At 37.3% G+C, this 20,970-nt stretch overlaps 1 protein-coding gene across 2 annotated transcripts in view; it reads right to left on the reverse strand.

Annotated features, from left to right (window-relative positions):
• Positions 1 to 20,970, reverse strand: part of FARS2 (phenylalanyl-tRNA synthetase 2, mitochondrial) — a 228,541-nt gene that overhangs the window by 179,680 nt on the left and 27,891 nt on the right. The window contains exons 1-2 of one of the 2 annotated variants that reach the window (XM_059479388.1): positions 16,400 to 16,525; positions 15,327 to 15,429 (exon numbers count right to left, since the gene is read on the reverse strand). The exons of the other annotated variant lie outside the window; for it this stretch is intronic. Coding sequence (XP_059335371.1) covers positions 15,327 to 15,353 — 27 coding nt within the window. The 5' untranslated portion in view covers positions 15,354 to 15,429; positions 16,400 to 16,525. Of the gene's footprint in view, positions 1 to 15,326; positions 15,430 to 16,399; positions 16,526 to 20,970 lie in introns of those variants that run through there. 2 annotated transcript variants of the gene reach the window in all.

A 20,970-nucleotide genomic window follows, 5' to 3' on the forward strand; every position in this document is an offset into this window, starting at 1 on the left:
TAGAAAAGTTGGGCTGCCACCATTTTGTGATGTGACAGCTTTTATCTACCGTATGTGTGGGGAGGGGAGTTCAACCAACATAGCATATGTTAAAACAAAAATTATAAACATATGTTAGGCTGCTAAAATTGGACATTTACCAGTCTGCTTAGCAATTTAGCTAAGCATTGAATTTTAGTTTTGAAAACTATGTAGGCATACAGCAGCAAATATCATTGTATTGCCATGACCAGATCTGCCTTTCATAGGATATAACATAAATTGTTTTGCATGCAAAACTAATAACAAGCTCAGATTTTTTAATGCTCATTTTAAAATGATGATACATTATTGCACACCAGAACAGACTTCTACTGAGCATGCTGGATTTATATAACACATACAGACTTCTGAAATAGCCTTGCAGATAAATTAGAATGGATCCATTTTAGAACCTGACCTTCCAAGGGCAGAATATTATCAGATATCCCTGATGATGGCCAAACACCATTAAAGTACTTCATGAACTACAAAGCACTGGCAAGATAATATAGCTTTCAAGTATTTGGCTCTTAATTTTTTCATGTACTTGGAGTTCATCTAGTTAATAATCTGTCAGTAAGTTCCAGAAACACACAGAACAACTTTTTATTATCATTTTGTTATTTTTCTTGACTGAAGCAAAAATATGTCATAAGTTGGCTGGCTGTCTGCTCTGTAATGGTGATACATTAATCACAATGCCACCTTCGGCAACATTCTGAGGCTTGCAAGATTGAGAGAGAAAACTAAAAATCCTTTCCTGGGATAAGGCATGATCCTGCATTCTCTCAGTGCTACACATAAGAGCTTCTTAAATATGAAAGGTATGAACAACCATGCTCCTTTTCCACTGACACAGAAGATGCTGACTGTCTGAACAAAGGCCAGCATCCCATGGCCTGTCTCAGACACATCAGCGCCTGGAGGCAAGGACAGAAAACACAGTCCTCACTGCTGAGGCACACCTTCAGCTACCTGCACCGCTCCCTCAGGACTGCAAGATGGGCCAAGATAACCACAGTGAGCAGCAACCCTGTGGAGAAGGGAATGTACCTCTGGGGAAGCATCCATTTCAAAATGTCTTGCATCATCCCTTGAGTTCAGTCACCACCCAGCTGCAGGCTGGATACTGCAAATGATGACAAAATGCTATCCCACTACAACAAGTTTCAGTGCCCCAAGCAGGCCTCCAAAGGATGCTGCAGGCTCTCCTTTCCCTGCTAAACAGTGTCACTCCAGGATTGTTCAGGTTTATGGATAAGTTTCCCACTAACTAAAAGGATAATGCCTCCAGACACGATTCAAGGCAAGTAAAATGCTTCTCAGTAGCCAAAACACTTGCAAACTCTGTAGCTGTTCTGCCAACTGGTATGAGACCATTTCAAAGACTCATTTAATCGGATTACAACACAAGTTATAGTGAATTTGTTTTAAACAATTCAGTAGATTATCTACACACTGGAATTTGTAATCAGCAAGCTAATCAGGTACATCAAATTGCTGAATTATTGAGACAGTATATAATTTTTCAAAAGATAAATGTATACAACATAGACTATTAAGAGTATATAACATAGACCCTAAGATTTAGAGACGACAAGCAAAATAAATTCAGACTTCTGGGTGGGTGGAAAGGCACCAAACTCTCTAACATGCATAATTCAGAAGTATAAGGTGAAAAGCCTGATGACCCAATTTTCATTTGGACTTTAAAAAAGCAGATTAATAAAAACAAAATAAGCAAATTCTGAGGAAAGAAACTATGGTTGGAAAAAGAAATTATCTATATGCATGACAGAAGATTAAACGAAGGAAACAATATCTGTTTTTCTTTCATTTATACCTTAAATTTTTTTCCCACAAACTAAAACAGAGTTTGTTATTAACTGAAGAAATGTCAATAAGGCCCTTTAGTGGTAACTTCCAATAATGCATATGACTAAGGCACGCAGAGCTACTAAAAATTAAACAGCTGTGACCTGATCTCCTGCCGACATTCCTGTGTTCTTTCTTACCTCCACAATGAGACAAAACAGCTAAAAGTCAATGCCTTATTTTAAGGGAAAATCCTCATTATACAAACATATTTTGAATACATTACATTACAAATTATAGACTGTGAAAAGGCAATGCAGAAATTATTCTCAAATATTCTCAAATGTGTCTACTTTCTTTAAATATTTCTATTTTTCAAGGAATGCAACCTGAAAAAACACTACCTTTGGCTGCCGAGGGAATATTCTTTTTCCAATGCCTTGAAAGTGTTGCCAAACAGTTTCTGCATTTGTAAATAACTGCCAGATGAAAGGGACAGAGACACTTAAACACCTATAAATCCTCACTGCAATATTATCACTATTCCTTCTGCCTTCTTTTATCCTTCAGTATCTGCAACTCATTATGTGTATTTTTTTACAGATGCATACACCACAACAATTTTACTCCTGCAGAGTTTCATATAAGTAAAAATAAATTTGTTTAGAAATTAAATATTAGAAGTATTTATTGTAGTGGGGTACCTTCTTAGTTCTCACTGATTAGCTACACCATTTGGGCATAATAAAACTTTAGAGACCTCATCCTGCCTTAACAGGAAGCAGGAGTAATACCTTTTTTTTTAAAAAAGTTATTAAATACCAAGAATGGGACACATGCAGACCTGGTAACAGTGCAAAAGACAGCAGGGAAGACCAAATTATTTAGACAGGACATACCAGAGGAGGCATGAACCATTAAGTACATCCACAAATGAGAAAGTCTTCAGCTTTACCTACTGTATCCCCATAGTACTGATTGTTATTCCATTCTTCTGGAGAACTGGGGAAATCTATGACTTACCACAAATCTCCAGATGCTCTCCTTAGTAATACTCTAGCCAACATGGTACAGTTAGAATAATTTAAGTAGTATTATAAACCAGCAAGCATAATTAGTATTTAAGACCCAGGAGTTATTTCATGGCTGTAATATGTATATAATCAACAATATTTAAATCAAACAAGCATTTCTTAGGATGTTTCAACCCTAAGTAGCAGCAGGAATATTGCAAATTTTGTATCATATCAATTTTCTATCACATCAAGCTTTAAAGAGATCAGTTTCACAAATTTGCTATCATCTTAAGCCAAAATATCACCAGAGATCTGCACCTCAGACCTAGCTGTGATATGAACTTGGTCTCAACTCAAGCTCTAACTCAGCTGTGGTATCATTCCTTGGTTTGTCTCTGTTACAGAAATAATGAAAGTGTGAACAGACAGAGCCTTTATCAGGACTATGTATATTTCAACAGCCAATCAAAAAAAGAGAGACAAATATCTCTACGGATTCCCCTTCAGAATCAATAAGTCTCACAGACTTCAGGATGGATAAGGAAGAGAATATGTGGATGTTTGTAGTGGAGATTCCACTGCAGCACAGCACCTCCCAGCTGGAAAATGTAGGGTCACGTGTGTACAAATAAGTCATCTCTAGTTTGAACTGCACCATCTTCATTTATCTGTCATGGGCTCTGACAAAGCATTTAAGGAAAAGATTAGAAGGCTCCTAAGAAAGAAACTACATTTCCCTGCCTGGGGCATACCACTTGCCTGAGGTTGGTTGGAACAGGCCTGAAATATTAACGAGTAAGCCATTTTGTCAAGAAAATTATGCAAGAAAACTTGGCAGCCATACAGAGGGGTTAGCAATAAGATATCAAGCTAGGGCAGTGCACACTAAGCACTTGAAAGAGAAAACAGCAAGGAAAAAATTTTTAAATCACTTTCATTTGCCTGTTCACATTCATAAGCTTTAGAAGAAAACAGTAAATTAATGAGTGAGTAAAACATCACACTCAGTAATAACAAGTACTAACTTCTAAAAAGGACTATGAGCTGCTCTAGGTCTAGAATTCATGCTTTTAGGTATTGATTCCTTCAAGACATTTCTCCTAGTGACATTCTTTGCAAATAAACTTGCTTACCAGGTAGCATGTGAGCTAAAAGATATTTTCATGACAGAAACAACTTAATTATTGAAATTTCACATAAGTAAATGGGGGAAAAAAAACAATTTGCACAAGGGAAAGACACACAAAACCAAAAAAGCACATTATTCTTGAGGTTTCCTCACAAATCATAGTGAAGAAAAGCAAAGACAAAGCTGTAACCACTCTGTAAAATGAGATGTTAAAATCTATACTCTCTGAACAGACTGAAGACCTAAATCACTTCCAGGAGTTTTCAAGTATCACTTCTCCTTAAGAGGAACTTGCAAAAGAAAAAGATTTAAAACACTTCAGTCAGACTCCATATTTATTTTTAATTTTTATATATTTATAATGTAAGTATGCTTTAGGGCCGGGTACGCTATTATTTTACATAGCACTCCTTCTATAATAAATTTGAAGGCTTAGTTTTTAAGTAGGCAGTGCTGGTTTTCACTGTAAGCAAACCTGAAAAGCATCCAAAGCATCACAGTATATTAAAAACTAATCTAAAAGTTGCATTAAATATGATGATCGTCAAATAAAGCAAATTAATAATTTATTCTGGTTTACCAAAACATAGCCATAGTCACCTTGCCAAACATGTCCAACAATGTGATCCATAGGTTTAATCACTATTGACATCAATTGGACTCACAGACATACCAGAACAGTGTGATGCAGCAGCATTTAGACTTCCATTAAGCAGCACTCTGCTTTTCCAAAGTATATCTCTACATAGGATCTCAAAGCGCCTTTCAGCCATTAACCAGTTAAGCTCTACAGTATGCCCATGGGAAAAGTACTGCATTATTTATACCCATTAGTGCAGCAGCTCCCAAGTCAAAAGCACTGTCTTTCAACATCTTGGCTTTCACCTTTTTTTTCCCCAAATTGTTTTGACTATATTGCTATTTTTCTCTGTGTTCAGAATTTTTTTGTTGCTTGCAATATCATTTTATCAACAGTTTAACAACTATAACTGCTACTGTGAACAGAATCAAAATGTTTTGAGAGCAGCTTGCCAGAACTGCCCATTAGGAACCACAATGAACAACTCAGAAAAAGTGATATATTCTTATTGAAACAGTCTTCTCCTTGAATGTGCAGATTTTTAAGGTTCAAACCTACATTCCTTGAGCAAGAATTACAGAGCCATTGCTCTGCTTGCATTGTGGCTCAAACTTCAATGTTATTGTAATTACAATTATGTTTTTAGCTTGATCAGGAGAGATCAACTGTAGAGATAGAAGACACTCAAGGTGGATGGTATAGGAAGGATATATAAATGAAGCTTTATTGAGGCAAACAGGGAAATGCAAAACTGGGTGGACTGACCATTGCTGCTCTATCTGTTCCATGGCTGGGTTGGCCTAAAATGCAGCATGGTATTCACAAACTGTCATCCTCTAGACAGTATTTCACCTGTGATCACAGTTGACCAAAAGGACAGCATTTACTCCAAGGAAGAAATTATATTATAGAAGCAAAGAATTGTTAAGGTTGGCAGCCTGCTCCAGCACTCTGCCACCTGAAACTTAAAGAAGTTCTTCCTCACGTTGAGATGGAACTTCTTGTATTTTATTTTATGGCCACTGCTCCTCATCCTGTCATTGGACAGCACTGAAAAGAGTCTGACACCATCCTCTTGGCACCTGCCTTTTTGATATTTCTATGCATTATTGAGATGCCCTCTCAGTCTTTTCTCCTCCAGACTAAACAGGCACAGATACCACAGTCTGCCCACATAAGAGATGCTCTAGATCCCAAATCATCTTCGTGGCACTCCACTGGAACCTCTCCAGGAGCTCCTTGTCTCTCCTGTACTGAGGAGCCCAGAAATGCACACAGCATTCCAGATGTGGCTTCACCAGGGCCAAGCAGAGGGGCAGGATCACCTCCCTCAACCTGCTGGCCACTCTTCCTGACGCACCCCAGGATTACACTGGCCCTCCTGGCTGTGAGAGCACTGTTGGCTCATGGTCCACTTGTCATCTACCAAACTCTGTTTGTGGGTGACCTCTTTTGGGGAAGTTTCACACTGTACCTAACCCCATTGCTGCTTTCACCTCAGTGATTTTGCAGAGTGAATCATGTCAGCCTCCCAGGCCAGCCAGGGAAAAGAGAATTACATGGGAGGCTGTCTCTCCTGTTTCACTCGTGAGAACTAACAGAGTCATCTGAGATTCAAACACATTACAAGATCTAAAGCAAGCAATTAAGAGTCTTTTAGTCATATTTACCAGTGAAAACCTGGCCAAAAGCCACAGCACATCATCAGTCTTATGATTTGGCTCTGCAGGGGCCAAAATGTGGCAAAATGCTGGCACAGGAGCCAGCATTTGCTCAACCAGCTCAGCAGAGCTCACACAAGGCCTAAAACAGCTTCAGAGAAAAGGAAGAAGAAAGAAAATCTCACCAATGTCATGAAACAGCCAGAGGATGTCTACTACACCATGCCTTGTTACCACTACAGTGGCCCTTGAATCCAGGAAGACTAAAGACAAAATATGAAGATACAGCACATGAAAGGGAAATTGTAATGCCTGGTGCTGCCAGCATGGGCAATCAGAAAGAAATGTGAGGTCAGTAGTGACAGGTACCACATATAAGTGCTAAATAATCCTACTTTATAATCCTTATGATGACCAGTGGGAAGAGGAAAACCAAATCCACAGTGTCGTTTAAAAGCATTGAAATATGCTTAGAAACCAAATCATTACTGAACAGAGATGTAGGTCTCAATGTGCAATAAGGTGGGAAACAGTGACTTGCTGAGACCAGAATCAACTACATGGGACCTGAGCAGGCCACAATGAATTAGCTTTATGGCAAAAAGGTATGGCCACAACCCCTCTCCCCCACATAAATAAAAAGCCAAAAGAATACTACTACAATAAGCTGCAGGTAAGGAAAATCAGATTTTATTTAGCAAAGAAAAGCATAACCAGCATCTACACAATACCTAACTCAGCCACAGATTTATGATGCATGCCAATATTTTTTCACTGCAAAACTTTCATATTATGTTCCTGGAATTCCAGGGACCACTGCCTAGAGTTAATAAATAAAAATGATGGTTCAGAATTGTTTTCCTCTCTGTACCTGCTAGCTCAAAGGTACAATTTCCCAAGTATAGGCTATCATGTAAGCAACATAGGGATTGACTCTGTTTTTATTTTGGGGAAATTTTTCTCTGTAGTTATTATCTTATTTGGTCTTTAAAAATATTAACTTTATTTTCATGTTACTACTCCATTTATACCTAAAGAATCAAAAGATTTACAGGAAATTTGTCCAGCTTACAATATGATACAACAAAATCTGGCCTAGCATAGCACATCATCTCATTTTCTATGCAGCATTAAAATATGAATACTGGACACTACTTTTGAGGCTGAGTAGACAAAATCATATTTATCACATCTGAACAACCCAATAAATCTACAAATCTACTGAATACACAAATGTGAACTCGCAATTTATTCAAAAACATGTAAGCAAAACTGCAACTATTTCTATACATAATTGCACAAACATCTAACTTCAGTACCTCTAAATTAAATTTGCATGTGGCACTTTCATATTTGTAAATTACAACAAAACACTTCCAGTTGTTTACATATTTGTACCCCACCAGCCAAGGATGAAAAGTCTCAGGATGAAGGTTTTTAATTCTGAAAGTAAAATCTGCTATTCTGGGCCTTTGTGGCATTTAACTTCTGCCATTCCAATGCACTTACTGGCATTTGGGCTAGAAACTCTCCTTTTCCACTTCCTCTCTCTGTCATCTGCTGGGAGACAGAGAAATAATTAGATTGACTCAAGCAGTTCTGATTGCTTTCCGTGTGTGGTTCACTTCTTGACACCAGAGAGAGGAGTTGTGATAAATAAGGATCAATAGACTGGATAGGAATGTTTAAATTTTCTTCAAAGCTGAAGATCAATGCCACAAAAAAAAAGTGAACTTTTTGTTTAGGGCAAGTTATTTAGCAAAAAAAGTTGAGTGAGTTTACTGTGTAGCAAAGTTTACCAAAGAGTTGTGAAGGCTAGAATTTAAACAAAATGAAACTGAAGTCAGTCTTTTCAGTTCTCATTTACTTCTTACTAGAAGCACAGCTGAAAGGAAAGGAAAGCAATCAAGGCATGATGTTAACATTTCAACATCAGGTAAAGAAGAATTATATCCAGTGGAGGGGTCTTCAATCACAGACGGTTGCAAAATCTTACATGAAATACACCATTACAGTCAGCACCTCTGTTCATAATTACAGGACAAGATCAAATACTGTGTACAGGCAGAAAAAAAATAACAATAAAAAATTACCACCTCTTGCTTCCAGGCTGATACTATTTAATTAAGATAGAGGTAAAGATAGCTTCCTGCATTATCATTGCTGTCATAGACCTGTTGTGAGCATTCAGTCTTCTTTAGCAGCACATGAATTTAAGATAAAATAACTATAAAGCACTCAATAAGACTTATTTTCCATAAAGTCTTCAAGCCATCTTCTCCTTGCAGAAGAGTAGCAAACTAAGGAAAGCTCTTCTAACATCTCTTTCATACTTTCAAATAACTTCTCTGCTCTTATGGTTAGTTGGATACCATGTAAAGTGGGTAAATCATAATGTTTCATAAGAAAAATGAGGTAAATTTCAGCAGTCTTTTAACCTGATGTGCTTTTTGTAGCCCTTTCTACAAGTCTGTTATAAATTGCAAAATAAATAATTAATATATCTTTTGGTGTGTCCAATGATGACATATATTCACACTTAAGGCTGAAATTCACCACTTTGAGAAGGGTGGTACCCAACTCATTGCCAGCCCTACAAAGATAACTACAAAATCATGCACAGTTCTGACACCTGAATCCTGCACTGGATGCATCTCACTCAGCAGGAATTTGCAGCTTAAGGCCTGAACTCAAATCTGTTTACTGAGAACTTCAGAACATAGCCTTTGGACACACCAGGTAAATTCAAAAATATCTTGTGTAAATAAAATTGCATATCCTTAAGAATGTCCTGCATTCAATTGGTCAAATAATTACCACGTTCATCTGCGTCCAAAAGGTGTCCACACCTTACTCAATTTAACTTCAAGTGCATCAAATCTAGTGCACTCAGTACAACTGTCATGCAAAATTCTATTATTTCCCTCAAAAACCACAAGTTTATTATTAGCAATCTGTGGGCAATTAGTGTAAATATCAGCAGACTTAGATTTATCTTAATTAGTGTTTGTTTCAATTCCACAGGCAAACAAGAAATCATCTGTCGTAAGAATACCAATGACTTTATGTCTAGCTGTAGTCATGCTGCTGTGTTTGGCCCTCTCTCTCTTGGAAAAAAAAAAAAGGGAATTTTACATTGAATTCTGCATATTTTTCAGTATGTCACATAATGCCTTCAGGACATACAATTTACTCCATGACATGCTTCTTCCTATAGATATAAATGACACAAAACACACACCAGTCAAGAAGTGAAATATAAGTTCTAAAAGAAAATACTATGCTTTGATATTTGAAAGGATGCTTTCATATTTGTCTCTTCTATACTAACTGCAATCTGCATTGTTATAAGCATCCAGCAATTACAGGAGTCCAACAGAAGCCTGATTATTAAAGCTACTAAAACAGTCACAGAATATCCTTACCTGACCATTCAACTACTGGCAAATAGGAAGCTACTAATGTGCAAAGAAGCACCTCCAACTTTTCTTTTCGTGCCATGAGATCATTTAGCAAAAATCAAGTCTTGTTCTGCACTTACTATTCCTACTTGCTCATTATGCATCACCAGATCATTAAAAAATTCAGCTTTTGTTTTATCCCGCTGAGAAACAGTGGGGAAACAGTAGCACAGGCCAGAAACCACAAGATTGCTAATTTTCTTTCTATGCTTTCCAGCTTGTATTACCAAAGAAAAGGCAGCTGACTCCCCCAGATATGCTTTCTCATAAGCAGGTATTTTTCTACAGAAAACTACCAGTGAATGAATGCAAAATTTTATTTTATGAACCCAAAAAATCACTAATAGCTCTCTGTCAAACACAAGATGGTTTGCTGAGTGGGTTTTAGCAAGGATCTGAACTTGGTCCAGTTTCAGGGAGTGTTTCCATTAGCAACCTACAGAACTGAACAGAGGTTATGCTTAAATCTGCAGATCAACACTGTAGGTATGCTGGATAACAGGGCTGGAACCCAAAATCATTCTGTCAAACTAGAGAAGTGCTCAAAAAAATAACAACAATTTGTCAGGGGCAAGCACAACTTTCCATACCTTGTCAAAGCCAGCTGCACACCAACAGCAGAGCAAATAAACTGCTAGACAGCACTTTCCTCAGAGGAGAATCAGGGCTTCTAATAGACCATGAGCTCCATAAAAGTTCAAAATGTGATTCAAAAAACAGGAAAGAGCCATCACATGATCATATAAACAGGAATATATATCACATAAAATAGGAAGCATTCCTGTCCTGTTTAGCAGGAAGGAATAAATAAGTCAAATTTTTGGCATAGTCTTTACAAAAAAATACAAAACAATTTGAAGTGTCCTAAGACAGTAGCAGAAATTACAAGTCTCAAAGAAGGAATTATGAAGAAAGACTGAAAATACTAGGACTACATAGCCAGAGAGGAAACTAATTAAAGGCATTTTCACCATCATCATAAGATCTGAAAGAATAGAACACTCTTTGGATTAACCTCGTCTCCATTGCACCCAGGCTAGGACATGCAGCAATTCACCTACCAAAACCAAAGTTAAAAAATTTGTGTAAATTATAAAGGAGAAGTCTTGCTACAAACACAGTGACATGTTATAAGAGAGGGCCTGTGCAGACCCTATTATAGTTTTATTATTTCATGCAAATTTCTAAACAGCTGTGCTAAAAAGAAACAGGTGTAAAATTCAACCAGCTTTGGGGGCCAGACTAGTCAGTATCTCAAGGTCTTTCCAGTCTTATTGTGGTTTGTTATAGTTTCTATGATCATTATCACAATTTTTAATGAAGCACATTTTAAGGACTTTTTCCTTAGACGTCTAGCCAAGTCTTTATTTCAGTAGCAGTTTTAATGGTGCTCATGGCTTTATGCCAGTTATACTGCTGAAAGCTTAGCAGGTGATGTATTTGCTTATAGGCACTGTCATATTTTATCCATCTCAGCATCTATTTAGTAAGTGCTCTAACATTCTAGAGTATGGCAGGTGCTATATAAAACACAGCATTATTTTCCATATTTTATTCTCCTCATTGGCATTCCTACTCTCAGATTAACTGGCAAAAGTACAAACATTCACAGCAATTTCTAAAAAGAAAGTTTGAGTGCTCACTGACAGCCACAGTTAGCTCCATACTATCAGTAAACAAAACAACACAACATTGTTCCTTCCCTATCACAACAAAATTTCTCAGCAGTTTTTTGCAGAGATGGAAATATGATGATAGAAAAACTGCAGTGGCCATGGGGACACCAGCTGCTAATTGTGTGTTGGAACAACAATACCTGGTTTACTTAAAATGCATTATGGTGGTATTTCAATTATTCTCTTCATCTTGTTTCACAGCAGAGGATATGCAGGAAAATCCATATGGACTAGGCTTTTCCATTCATAATTTCATGCTACTCTTGTAGGATTTCTAGCTGGTCTAGGTAAAAATTTCCACTGAAATTAATGGATTATAATGAGCTGACAAGATACTACTTTTATTCCATTCTTCGAACAGCAGTCATACATATTGTGATGTTTTAACTTCTCTTCTCAGTATTCCTTCATACAGAAGTCATCATTTCCATTACTTGGGTTCTTGAAAAACTTCTTCTAATTTCTCCTCAATCTCATTTTAGAGAATAAGGGGATTGAAACTGAATACAATACTCAAGAGTCAATATTTCAGCTGATATTACTGAAATATAAAATGACTTTGGGAAGGTCATCTCCTCCTCCTATCCCAATGTTCTTCTATGCTTACATTTCATCTTGACTGCACTCCTCACTACAGTGAGATTAAACATTATGTACAGCACAAACCTGTATGATGCCTGTGACTTTACTGCTTGAAGGACTTGAAAAAATATTTCTCCTTTTCTTAAAGCAACAAGTTTTTAATTTATAATTTGTTACTCCAACACCTCTAAGCATATTCACATAGAAATGCAAGGAACATAACTGAATTTATTCACAATGCTTTCACTTTTGTCCATCACTATAAGATATGAACAGAAAGGTCTCCTAACTAATTACAGCTGATGTTCACACCCAAGTAATTCAGAAATGACGCTTCACTGTGTATACTACTTTATTTCAGGGCAAAAAAAGAAAGCAATACAAGTGGACACTGGCAGAAGCAGAGGAAAAAGGAAGTTGTTTTCCTTTATCTATCCTGTGTCATTAAGTAAAGACCTTTTTTAACAATATCACTCGAGTAGCAGCTGTGTCCTATTGAAAAATGCTCAAAACCATGGAAAAGTTGTGCAAGATGTCAGATACATGGTATGGGCCAGTCCATTTAGTATTTTTATGTGTTTCAAATACCTATAAGTCATCTGAAGTCAAATTTCAGGAACAGCTGAAAAATCTAGAACCATAATTCCTAAGGTGGAATTCTTCTCACAGCACATCACAGACTGCTCCTCCCAGTGAGGAGAACATTTCAGGGTGCACTTCTACATAATCACAGAATCTACTACACTAGGAGCAAAATTACTAATCTAGCGTCTTACCAAAAACAGCAGAGAAGGTCAAGGCAAGATAAAGACTAGGATAATAGGCCCTCTTATAAGGCAGCTTGGAATCAACTTTCCTCTTGTTTTGGTAAAGAAACCAAGTACAGAAAAAATTCTTAAAGTCTCAGGCATGAAAAATCCCACATGACTATTTAATGACTATTTAAGTCATTCACATGACTTGAATGAAGCCAGGTGAGTGGAAACTAACAATGCAATCAACAGCATCAAAAGCATTTCCAATATGCTCTCCAACATGTTTTAGTCTCTTCTCCTGATAGACTCACCACTGATCTTTCCATCAGGAACACAAAGAGAACACGAAGTGTATCCACCGCAAACATATCCAGAAGAGAAAACAACCCCTTTCTCTCCTGCACTCTATCAGTTCTATGAAGTAGAATAGTCCTTTTTTAAATTGCATATACCAGTGATAGAAAAGCAGTCACTTGGCAAGCAGATTAGTTCTTGACTGCTAAAGCAAACACCTCAGGAATGTTTTGGGTTGGTTTTTTTTTTTTAATTTATAACCACAAAAGTTCAGGCTTTCCTCTTCCAGAATTAATCTAACTTTTGGAGCAGGACAAGCAAATACCATTATAACCATATCTATAATGTTTTAAATCATGAATCTGTTTTTAAAATCCCATATTTTTCATGTGGGAAAAGTTATCAGCTTTCATCCACTGCAGAGCACATGTTTTTTATCTCCTGTAAAGTTTCCTATAAACTGCAAAGTTTTAAGGCACTAAATCTTAGATGCACTTTGTTTAGATACTGAATTTTACTACAAGTAATACTTACAGGCTTTTTATATGTGTTTTAAAATATCTTCCTTTCTTGACTATATATAGCAATGAAATAGCTAAAGAGTAGATTTACAGATGCAGAAAATGAAAACTACCAACAATAAACATGCAAAACCCTCTGAACTGTTAGTAAATAAACTTTCCTGTAGAACATTTTTGGTGTTCTGTATATCAAATGCAATGTCGAGTGTATAGCATAAAATTTTACTGATAAGAACTTCAGATTACTACTTATGACTCACAAGCAACAACAGTTGCCATACAAACTACTCTATAGAAGTGCTGGTAAAGCTTTCATTCTGTATGGCATAAGTAATCAGCATTCTGCTGACTAAAATCTTAATTATATATGTCATGCTGGGGCACTTGTTCACAGGTCACACAGGGTCTCAAATCTCCCCAAATTTCCATGTGATAATCAACCATTCCCTCTTTCCCCACCGAATCTGTCCTGGCATCATCTTAGACTCTGCTTATTTCTCACTCTTTCCATTAAAATCAAACTCTCTCAGCTCTGCTCAGCATGTCAATGCACAAAGCTTCCAGGGGCTACCAACACAGGGTGAAAATGAAGGTAATTTTGCACTCAAGAAAAATGAAGCTCTGAGCAATACAATTTCTAAACCTTCTGAAACCCCAAAGAAGTTAAGACTCACCCTGAAGTCCTGCAGTATCAATCTTTTGACTATATTTTAATTACTAGAGTTTCAACTGGATTCATGTTTGATTCTACTGTGGAATACAAGCTCAAGGACAATACAAGCTCTACTGGAATTCAAGCTCAACCTGAAACTGGCCAAGTGCTACGTGATCCACCACACTTCATCATGCCCTTTTCTGGAGCTACAGGCATATGCACAACCCAGGAAAAATTTACTTAGAACTCACATCCTTATATTCCATGGTGCACAACTTAAACCATATGATTTGTCTGCAAAGGAAGAGTTTCATGTCAATGGCAAAAGGTGAGGGGGGAAGAACAATCCACAGATTTTAACCTAAAATAGATATTTTTCCTTACAATTTTAAATTGTGAAACCATTTCATCTGCACATTAAAACAACACCAACTTGCAAAATAATTGTCCCTGCTTGAAGCACCTACAACAGAGGTGTAAGAATTTGTAAGAAATGGGAAAAGCTTTTTTCACCTGCAAATACCAGTCCATGACTACAGCAATTTAAACTGAAAATGACTTCTAACAAATCTCCCATTGCATTTCCCCTTTCAATGGTGGACTCCATGGAATAATGGATGAAACTTGCCATTTTAGAGAATTATTCTACAATTACAGAGATCTTTTTTGAAAGAAGAAATCATCTTCCTACAATTTTTTGTCTTAAGTCATGTACACATTATTTTAGATTTTTTTGGTCTCTGCCTGGTGAATTAATGTAAAAATTATGTAACAATTCAACAGTTCAAAGTTTCATGCAAAACCTTCTTCTGCCAATTCCTTAAATAAATTTTAGTACAATAAGGACAGGAATCTGCAGGGAAAGAAAAGAAGGAGCTCTGTCTTCATTTGACAAAACTGTCATAGACACCTTCTCCCCCTCTAGCATCTTCTCATTTATTTGTGTGAATGAACTGCACAGAGCAGCCACACTGATTTTGGCAGTGCTGAAGAGGTCTAGCCCCCAAAAGACATACTTGATGATGAAGCAGCATTAGTGTTACAGAATAATAACAATTTCCATTAAAAGCTGACAAACTACTTGCTCAATAAAACTGTTCATTTCCTTTTTCATGCACTTGTTGAAAAGCACCAGAACAGAGTTTAGAACAGTCTCTTACCATCTGAATAGCATCTGTTAATTTCATCAGCTCAGTTCTTCCTGCATGTCAGATTTGGCTGCACCAGTACCATCAATATTGAGCACGTTTGTAGAAAACGTATCTGTTTAAAAGCATCTCAGTTAATGGCTTAATGAAAGCAGTCAGCAAAGCCAAAGGCCACCTGTTTGTAGAGGAAACTAAATAATCAAGTTGTACATAAAGCTGTAATCAAGGAGTCCAGAAATTTCTAAGAATCACTTTCCAAATTAAGTCCTCAATCCCTTCAGGATCTCCATCATTCAAATGCATGAAGGCATGAATGCGTGTATAGGAACACATCAGCTGGCAGAATAATTCAAAAGTCATTTTGAAAGGATAACCATGTTACTGGTTTGCAAAATAGCAATTTATGTTTGTTCTGTCAAAAAAAAATCTTTAACAAAAAACTACAGCCCAAAAAATTTACAGACTTCACAAGTTTAGGTAAAGGATGTGCCTTCAGACAGAAGTGGAAAGCTAAGTAACTGCAGAATCATCTTGCCTTCCCTAGCAACTAGTTCTGCACTGGCTATTCCATTTCATTGTGAATAAAAGTATTCAATACCAAAGGTGCAAAACTTTTTTTTTTCTTTTAATATTGAAGTTGAAATATTCAGAGTAAACATTAAGTCTATTCTCAAACCACAGAAAGCTACTTGAAAGCCGACAAGAAATACTGCCAAAGTAACAAAAACATTCTATCTGCACACGCATAACATAAACACGCAATATACCTAGCAAACAACATTGGATATGGCTATTAAATTGACTGAAAGGTTACAAGGCTTCCATAACAAATACCAAATATCACAGATTTCACCGCTACAAATAATTTAATTTTAATTGCACATTATATTCATGAAAATAAAGAAATCAGATTTTTTTGGTTAGCAACAGAAGTAAGCTTGCAGATAGCTCTTAGAAGCTATTTTATGTAAGTTGTCAGCACTTCCATCAACTATTACATATTATATTAACCTTTCAGAGACTGCACATTCTGAGCTAGATCATCTACAGAGCCATACATCTACACTTTACTATTCTTAATTTACCCCTAAGCATCTTAGGCCTAATTCATCACAAGAATAATGTCACAGCATATGCCACAGTTGAGACAGCCTCAATACAGAGAGCATCACCATGCAATACCAGAAAGCATCTGCCCATACAGAGTAACACCATACCACACCAAACAGCTTCAAGCACCCAGCCTTCACATCCTTTAGCCCAACCTTTTACACCCCTGATGGTTATGCACTGCACCTGTGTGCCCTCTGTTCCCTTTGTGACTGGTCAGTGCACCTCAGCACTCCCTGTCTTGTTACCTTCAATATTGGTCACCTGTCCTGCACAGCTGTAGCCCATTAGGGATGAGGCTCCATCACAGCCCCACTCCCAATTACCACAAACTGTGTGCCTGCCGAGTAAGGCAGTAAAACAGCACAGGAAGCAATCATGTTGCAACAGCCATAGCAACCAATTGCTTCAGTCATTGCTGATTCCTCCTGACAGCTTCATCATCTTGAGGTTTGACTGCACGCAGCGTGTCCCAGGAAACAGATCTACTGGTCTGAATTTCAGATGGCATAAAGTATGAGGTAGCCTGTGATTTCTCCTAATGTAACTAGAGATGATCCTGCAGCCTCCTGTCCAGGTATGTCAGGGGATGAGCACCTCAGACATGAAAGGAGAGACCTGCTGGCCCAGGCATCAGAGACCCAAACCATGAAAAGTGTCTCCTTACTTGCAAATGGTAGACAAGGTGGAACTTAAAAAAAATCTCTGAATCTGCCTAAGGCAGGTTAAGAATCTGTTCCTCCCTTCACTTACAGCAAATTATTATCATTGGAATGGAGGAAACCCAAACCAAATTCTGTGTTGAATCCTGACCTATATGCTAAGGTCTGCACATCCATGCACAGTCCTTATCTCATACAGCCCACAAAAAAGGAGCAACACCAATATAGTCCTTAAAAAGTTTCTTTGTATTTTTTCTTTTGTCAAAATAAGTAAGATCTAAAAAAAAAAAAAAAAAAAAAATATATACTCAATACTTGAATCCACCAACAAAACAGAGTTGTATAAAGGATACAGCTGGGGAACACTAATTTCCTGCATAGTAAAATAAGCACCTGCTTACATCTGGAAATACCTGCTTATTACAATAAACCATAGATTAAAATGACTCTAAAAAACATGGAAGAAAATATAAACCCCTTTGTGACACTTCATAGTTCATATTTTATGCCTAACTTTTCCAGAAGAAAAATCATAACTATCCTGTACCTTTCCTGCTCAAGATGATGTTCATTAAATATAAAAACTAGCAGACCACAATATCCAGAAACATTCTGCTTCATTCAATAAAGATACCACCTTTGTTTAGCCTGTTCAGTAGTTTTCCATGTGAATTATGATTTTGGGGGAAAACGTATACTCTTTGGTTTCTGTACTTTGAATTGAATTTAAATTTCCATCCAAATGTCCCAAGCCAAAATTAATTATTAGCTGGTAAGCAGGAAATGCATCAATCATTACCTTATAAAATTAGAATGCACAAATATTAAGAAAGCTAAGCTATATTTGTGTTAGATTGTATAATTGCTTAAAAGTGGAAAAAAAAAAGCTTACTTTAGCATAAAGCACTAACATTACTTAGCAAGCAACTAATTTCACTTTTTTTTCAGATGGTGAAAACCAAGCATTTTCAAGGAAAACAACATATAACACACAAAAGCTTCTCTATTCTTTTAAAGTATTCATTTTTAATTATGATTTAAATAAATTCAACTTGACTGATGTCATGGTTTGCTCACACCAATCTTCAAGCCCCCCCTCCCATGACCAGAATAAAGGTTGCTAAGTTTCATACTGATGGGGAGTAGGGAGCTGCTAGCTCACATAAATGATTTCTGGCATGCATCAAAGGAAGGCTTTTGCAAGGGTCTTCCCTAACAATCTTCAAGTGATTCTCTCAGGAAAACTGATTACTCTCTAAAGATGGTAGTCTGGAATAGAGTTCCCAGTCTCAATTAACCTGGGCTGGTTTCAGCTAATGAAGTGGAAGAGAGGAAAAAAATTAACAAGATATAGTACACTACTTTTAGTATATGGCCTTATTTATATTTAGAGCTGCTTCAAGCCCTAAAATGAAGATTTGATCAACATATAGTAAAGGTAAAATCGGCAAAAAAATATTATTTTATTTGCAGTGTCTAAATTAAGTATCTTTATAAAGAAGTAACAAGCAAGGCACATCATAAAATGGAAACTGCACTCTAAAGGTCTTCCCTTAGTAAGTTTAGCTGAAAACAGAGTTGGGAGAAAACATGTCAGTCCTATTTTCAAGAAGGTCAAGAAGGAGGATCTGGAGAACTACAAGCCAGTCAGGCTCACCTCAATCCCTCAGAAGGTGTCCAAGCAAGTAATCTTGGAAATAAACTCCAGAACATGTGAAGGTGATTAGGAGACTTCAGCCTGAATTTATGAAGGGGAAATCATGTCTGATACACCTGTTAGCCTTCCATAAAGAGATTTTTGTCTTGGCAGATGAGAGAAGTGGACATATGTTGGTCCTGACTTTAGCAGGGCTTTTGACAGTGCCTCCCAGGACATATTCATAAAGAAAGTGACAAAAAAAGGGCAGTGAGTGGTGGACAGTGAGGTGGACTGGACACAGGCTGAACTGTCAGCCTTGGGAGATTGCTATGAGCCGCAAGCAATCCAACTAGAGGCTGGTCAGAGCCACTCAGAGGCACCACTACAGACTGAGAAAATGGGCCAAGAGAACATCAGCAAGTTCAACAAAGGGAAGAGCAAAATGCTGCTCCTGGGGAGGACTGACCTCAAGCACTGGTATATGTTGGGGTCTGGCTAGCAGGGCAGCAGTTTTGCAGGAAAAGAGCTGATGGTCCAGGTGGATAACAAGCTGACTGTGAGCCAGTCACACAAAGAAAGGCCTAGAGCATCCTGAGCTGCCTTAGGAAGACCACTGCCAACAGGCCAAGGGAGCTGATCCTTCTCCTCTGCTCAGTACCAGTAAAGTCACACCTGGATTGCTGTGCCTAGCTTTGGGCTTCCCAGTGAAGCCCAGGGAAGGGCCACAGAGATGATAAAGGGATTGCAGCATCACAAAAACACTCGAATCATAATACAATAATCAGGTTTCCATCTCTTTTTTTTCGCCACTATTTCCTCTAAAGCATGGTGAACAATAAGCCTGAGCAACCAGGCTTAATGTTAATACCATCTTTAATATACCCCACAAAAAGCAAAGCAACATATCCCCACCACAAAAAAAAAAGTTAGAGATAAAGCCATATGCTTGATGTCCAGCAGAATGTTTCAAAATACCTTGGTATTTTCAAGAGGAAGGATGACTAGTCAACTTCTTTCAGTATTTTTAAAAATAATCAAGATTTCAGTTTTCAAAAAGAAAAGAAAAAAACCCCAAACAAACATTCTGACTTCCATTCTTACATATGACAAGCCAAAAATACTCTTTAAATGGCAATCTATTTTTTATAGCAGGTATGTGGGGGTGATGGGTTGTTTAGTGTTTTTTTCAAACAGGGCAGCTGCAACTATTTGCAAATCAAAGAAATCCTAGCGCACTCTGGTGTAAGGACTGCATTTTTTTCACTTTACCAGAGAGCTCAAGTAGTGACTTTTAGCTGTGCTAAGAAAAGGAAACTGCAGATCTCTGAAGCAGTGTCCTGCTGTTGAGAAACCCAAAGAAAAGCCAAGTCAAAACTTACACAATCCCTACCAGAAATGAGTTGCCTAGAAATATTCTGCTGTATGCTCATAACTCCTTATGAAATAAAGGCTCCAGTATCCATGCAGTGTTTCAAGTAAAGGGTAACAGGCCATTTTCTTCATGACTGCTTTTGATTTTATCATCTAAATGTTTAAATCTACACTAGCTCAAACACCACCTACAATTATGCCAACACTTTGTCAAAAATAACTTTATATATATTTTTAAAAAAAATAAACCCAAACCCACACCAGATATCTATTCTAAGTCATGGAGTCAGGAGAAATTCAACATGCTGGAATCCCCCATCACCATCTAGAGGGTGTTATCAGACAGCACAGTGAGGTGCAAATAGGCAGAGACAGGGACAACACCATTTGAAAACAAAAGTCTTCACTTCCTCCTTTCAGAATTCATAGATTAATATAAAACAATTTCTGGTTTACCTTCTTTCTAACCCGCTCCATCTCTCTTATATATTTATTACATATGTTCAATAGCCTATTTAACTCTGCTTGGTTTTAATATTCTTTTCCCTTAGAGCATTATGCCAATATTTAAAAAAAAAAAAAAAAAAGAGAGCATCAATGACACACTGTTATCGTGTGTCATTATTTCTTTTCAACTTTTTGATCTAATTGAGTTATCCTTTACATTCTATTTTCCTCTCTCCCAGCACAAGAAACTCATACACAGGCATAGGAATGAGCGAGCACACTTTCCTACATAACCACATCCTTCCACTGTTTATAAACATCTTACCATCTCTGGCCACAGCCTTTCATCATTTATTTACAATAAATATCTTTCAATCCTCTAATTTTCCTCTAGTCTCTAGTTCCCCACCTAAGTTGCTGTGTGACC

This window comes from Ammospiza nelsoni, chromosome 1 (assembly GCF_027579445.1).
Source record: "Ammospiza nelsoni isolate bAmmNel1 chromosome 1, bAmmNel1.pri, whole genome shotgun sequence".
Taxonomy (NCBI): Eukaryota; Metazoa; Chordata; class Aves; order Passeriformes; family Passerellidae; genus Ammospiza; species Ammospiza nelsoni.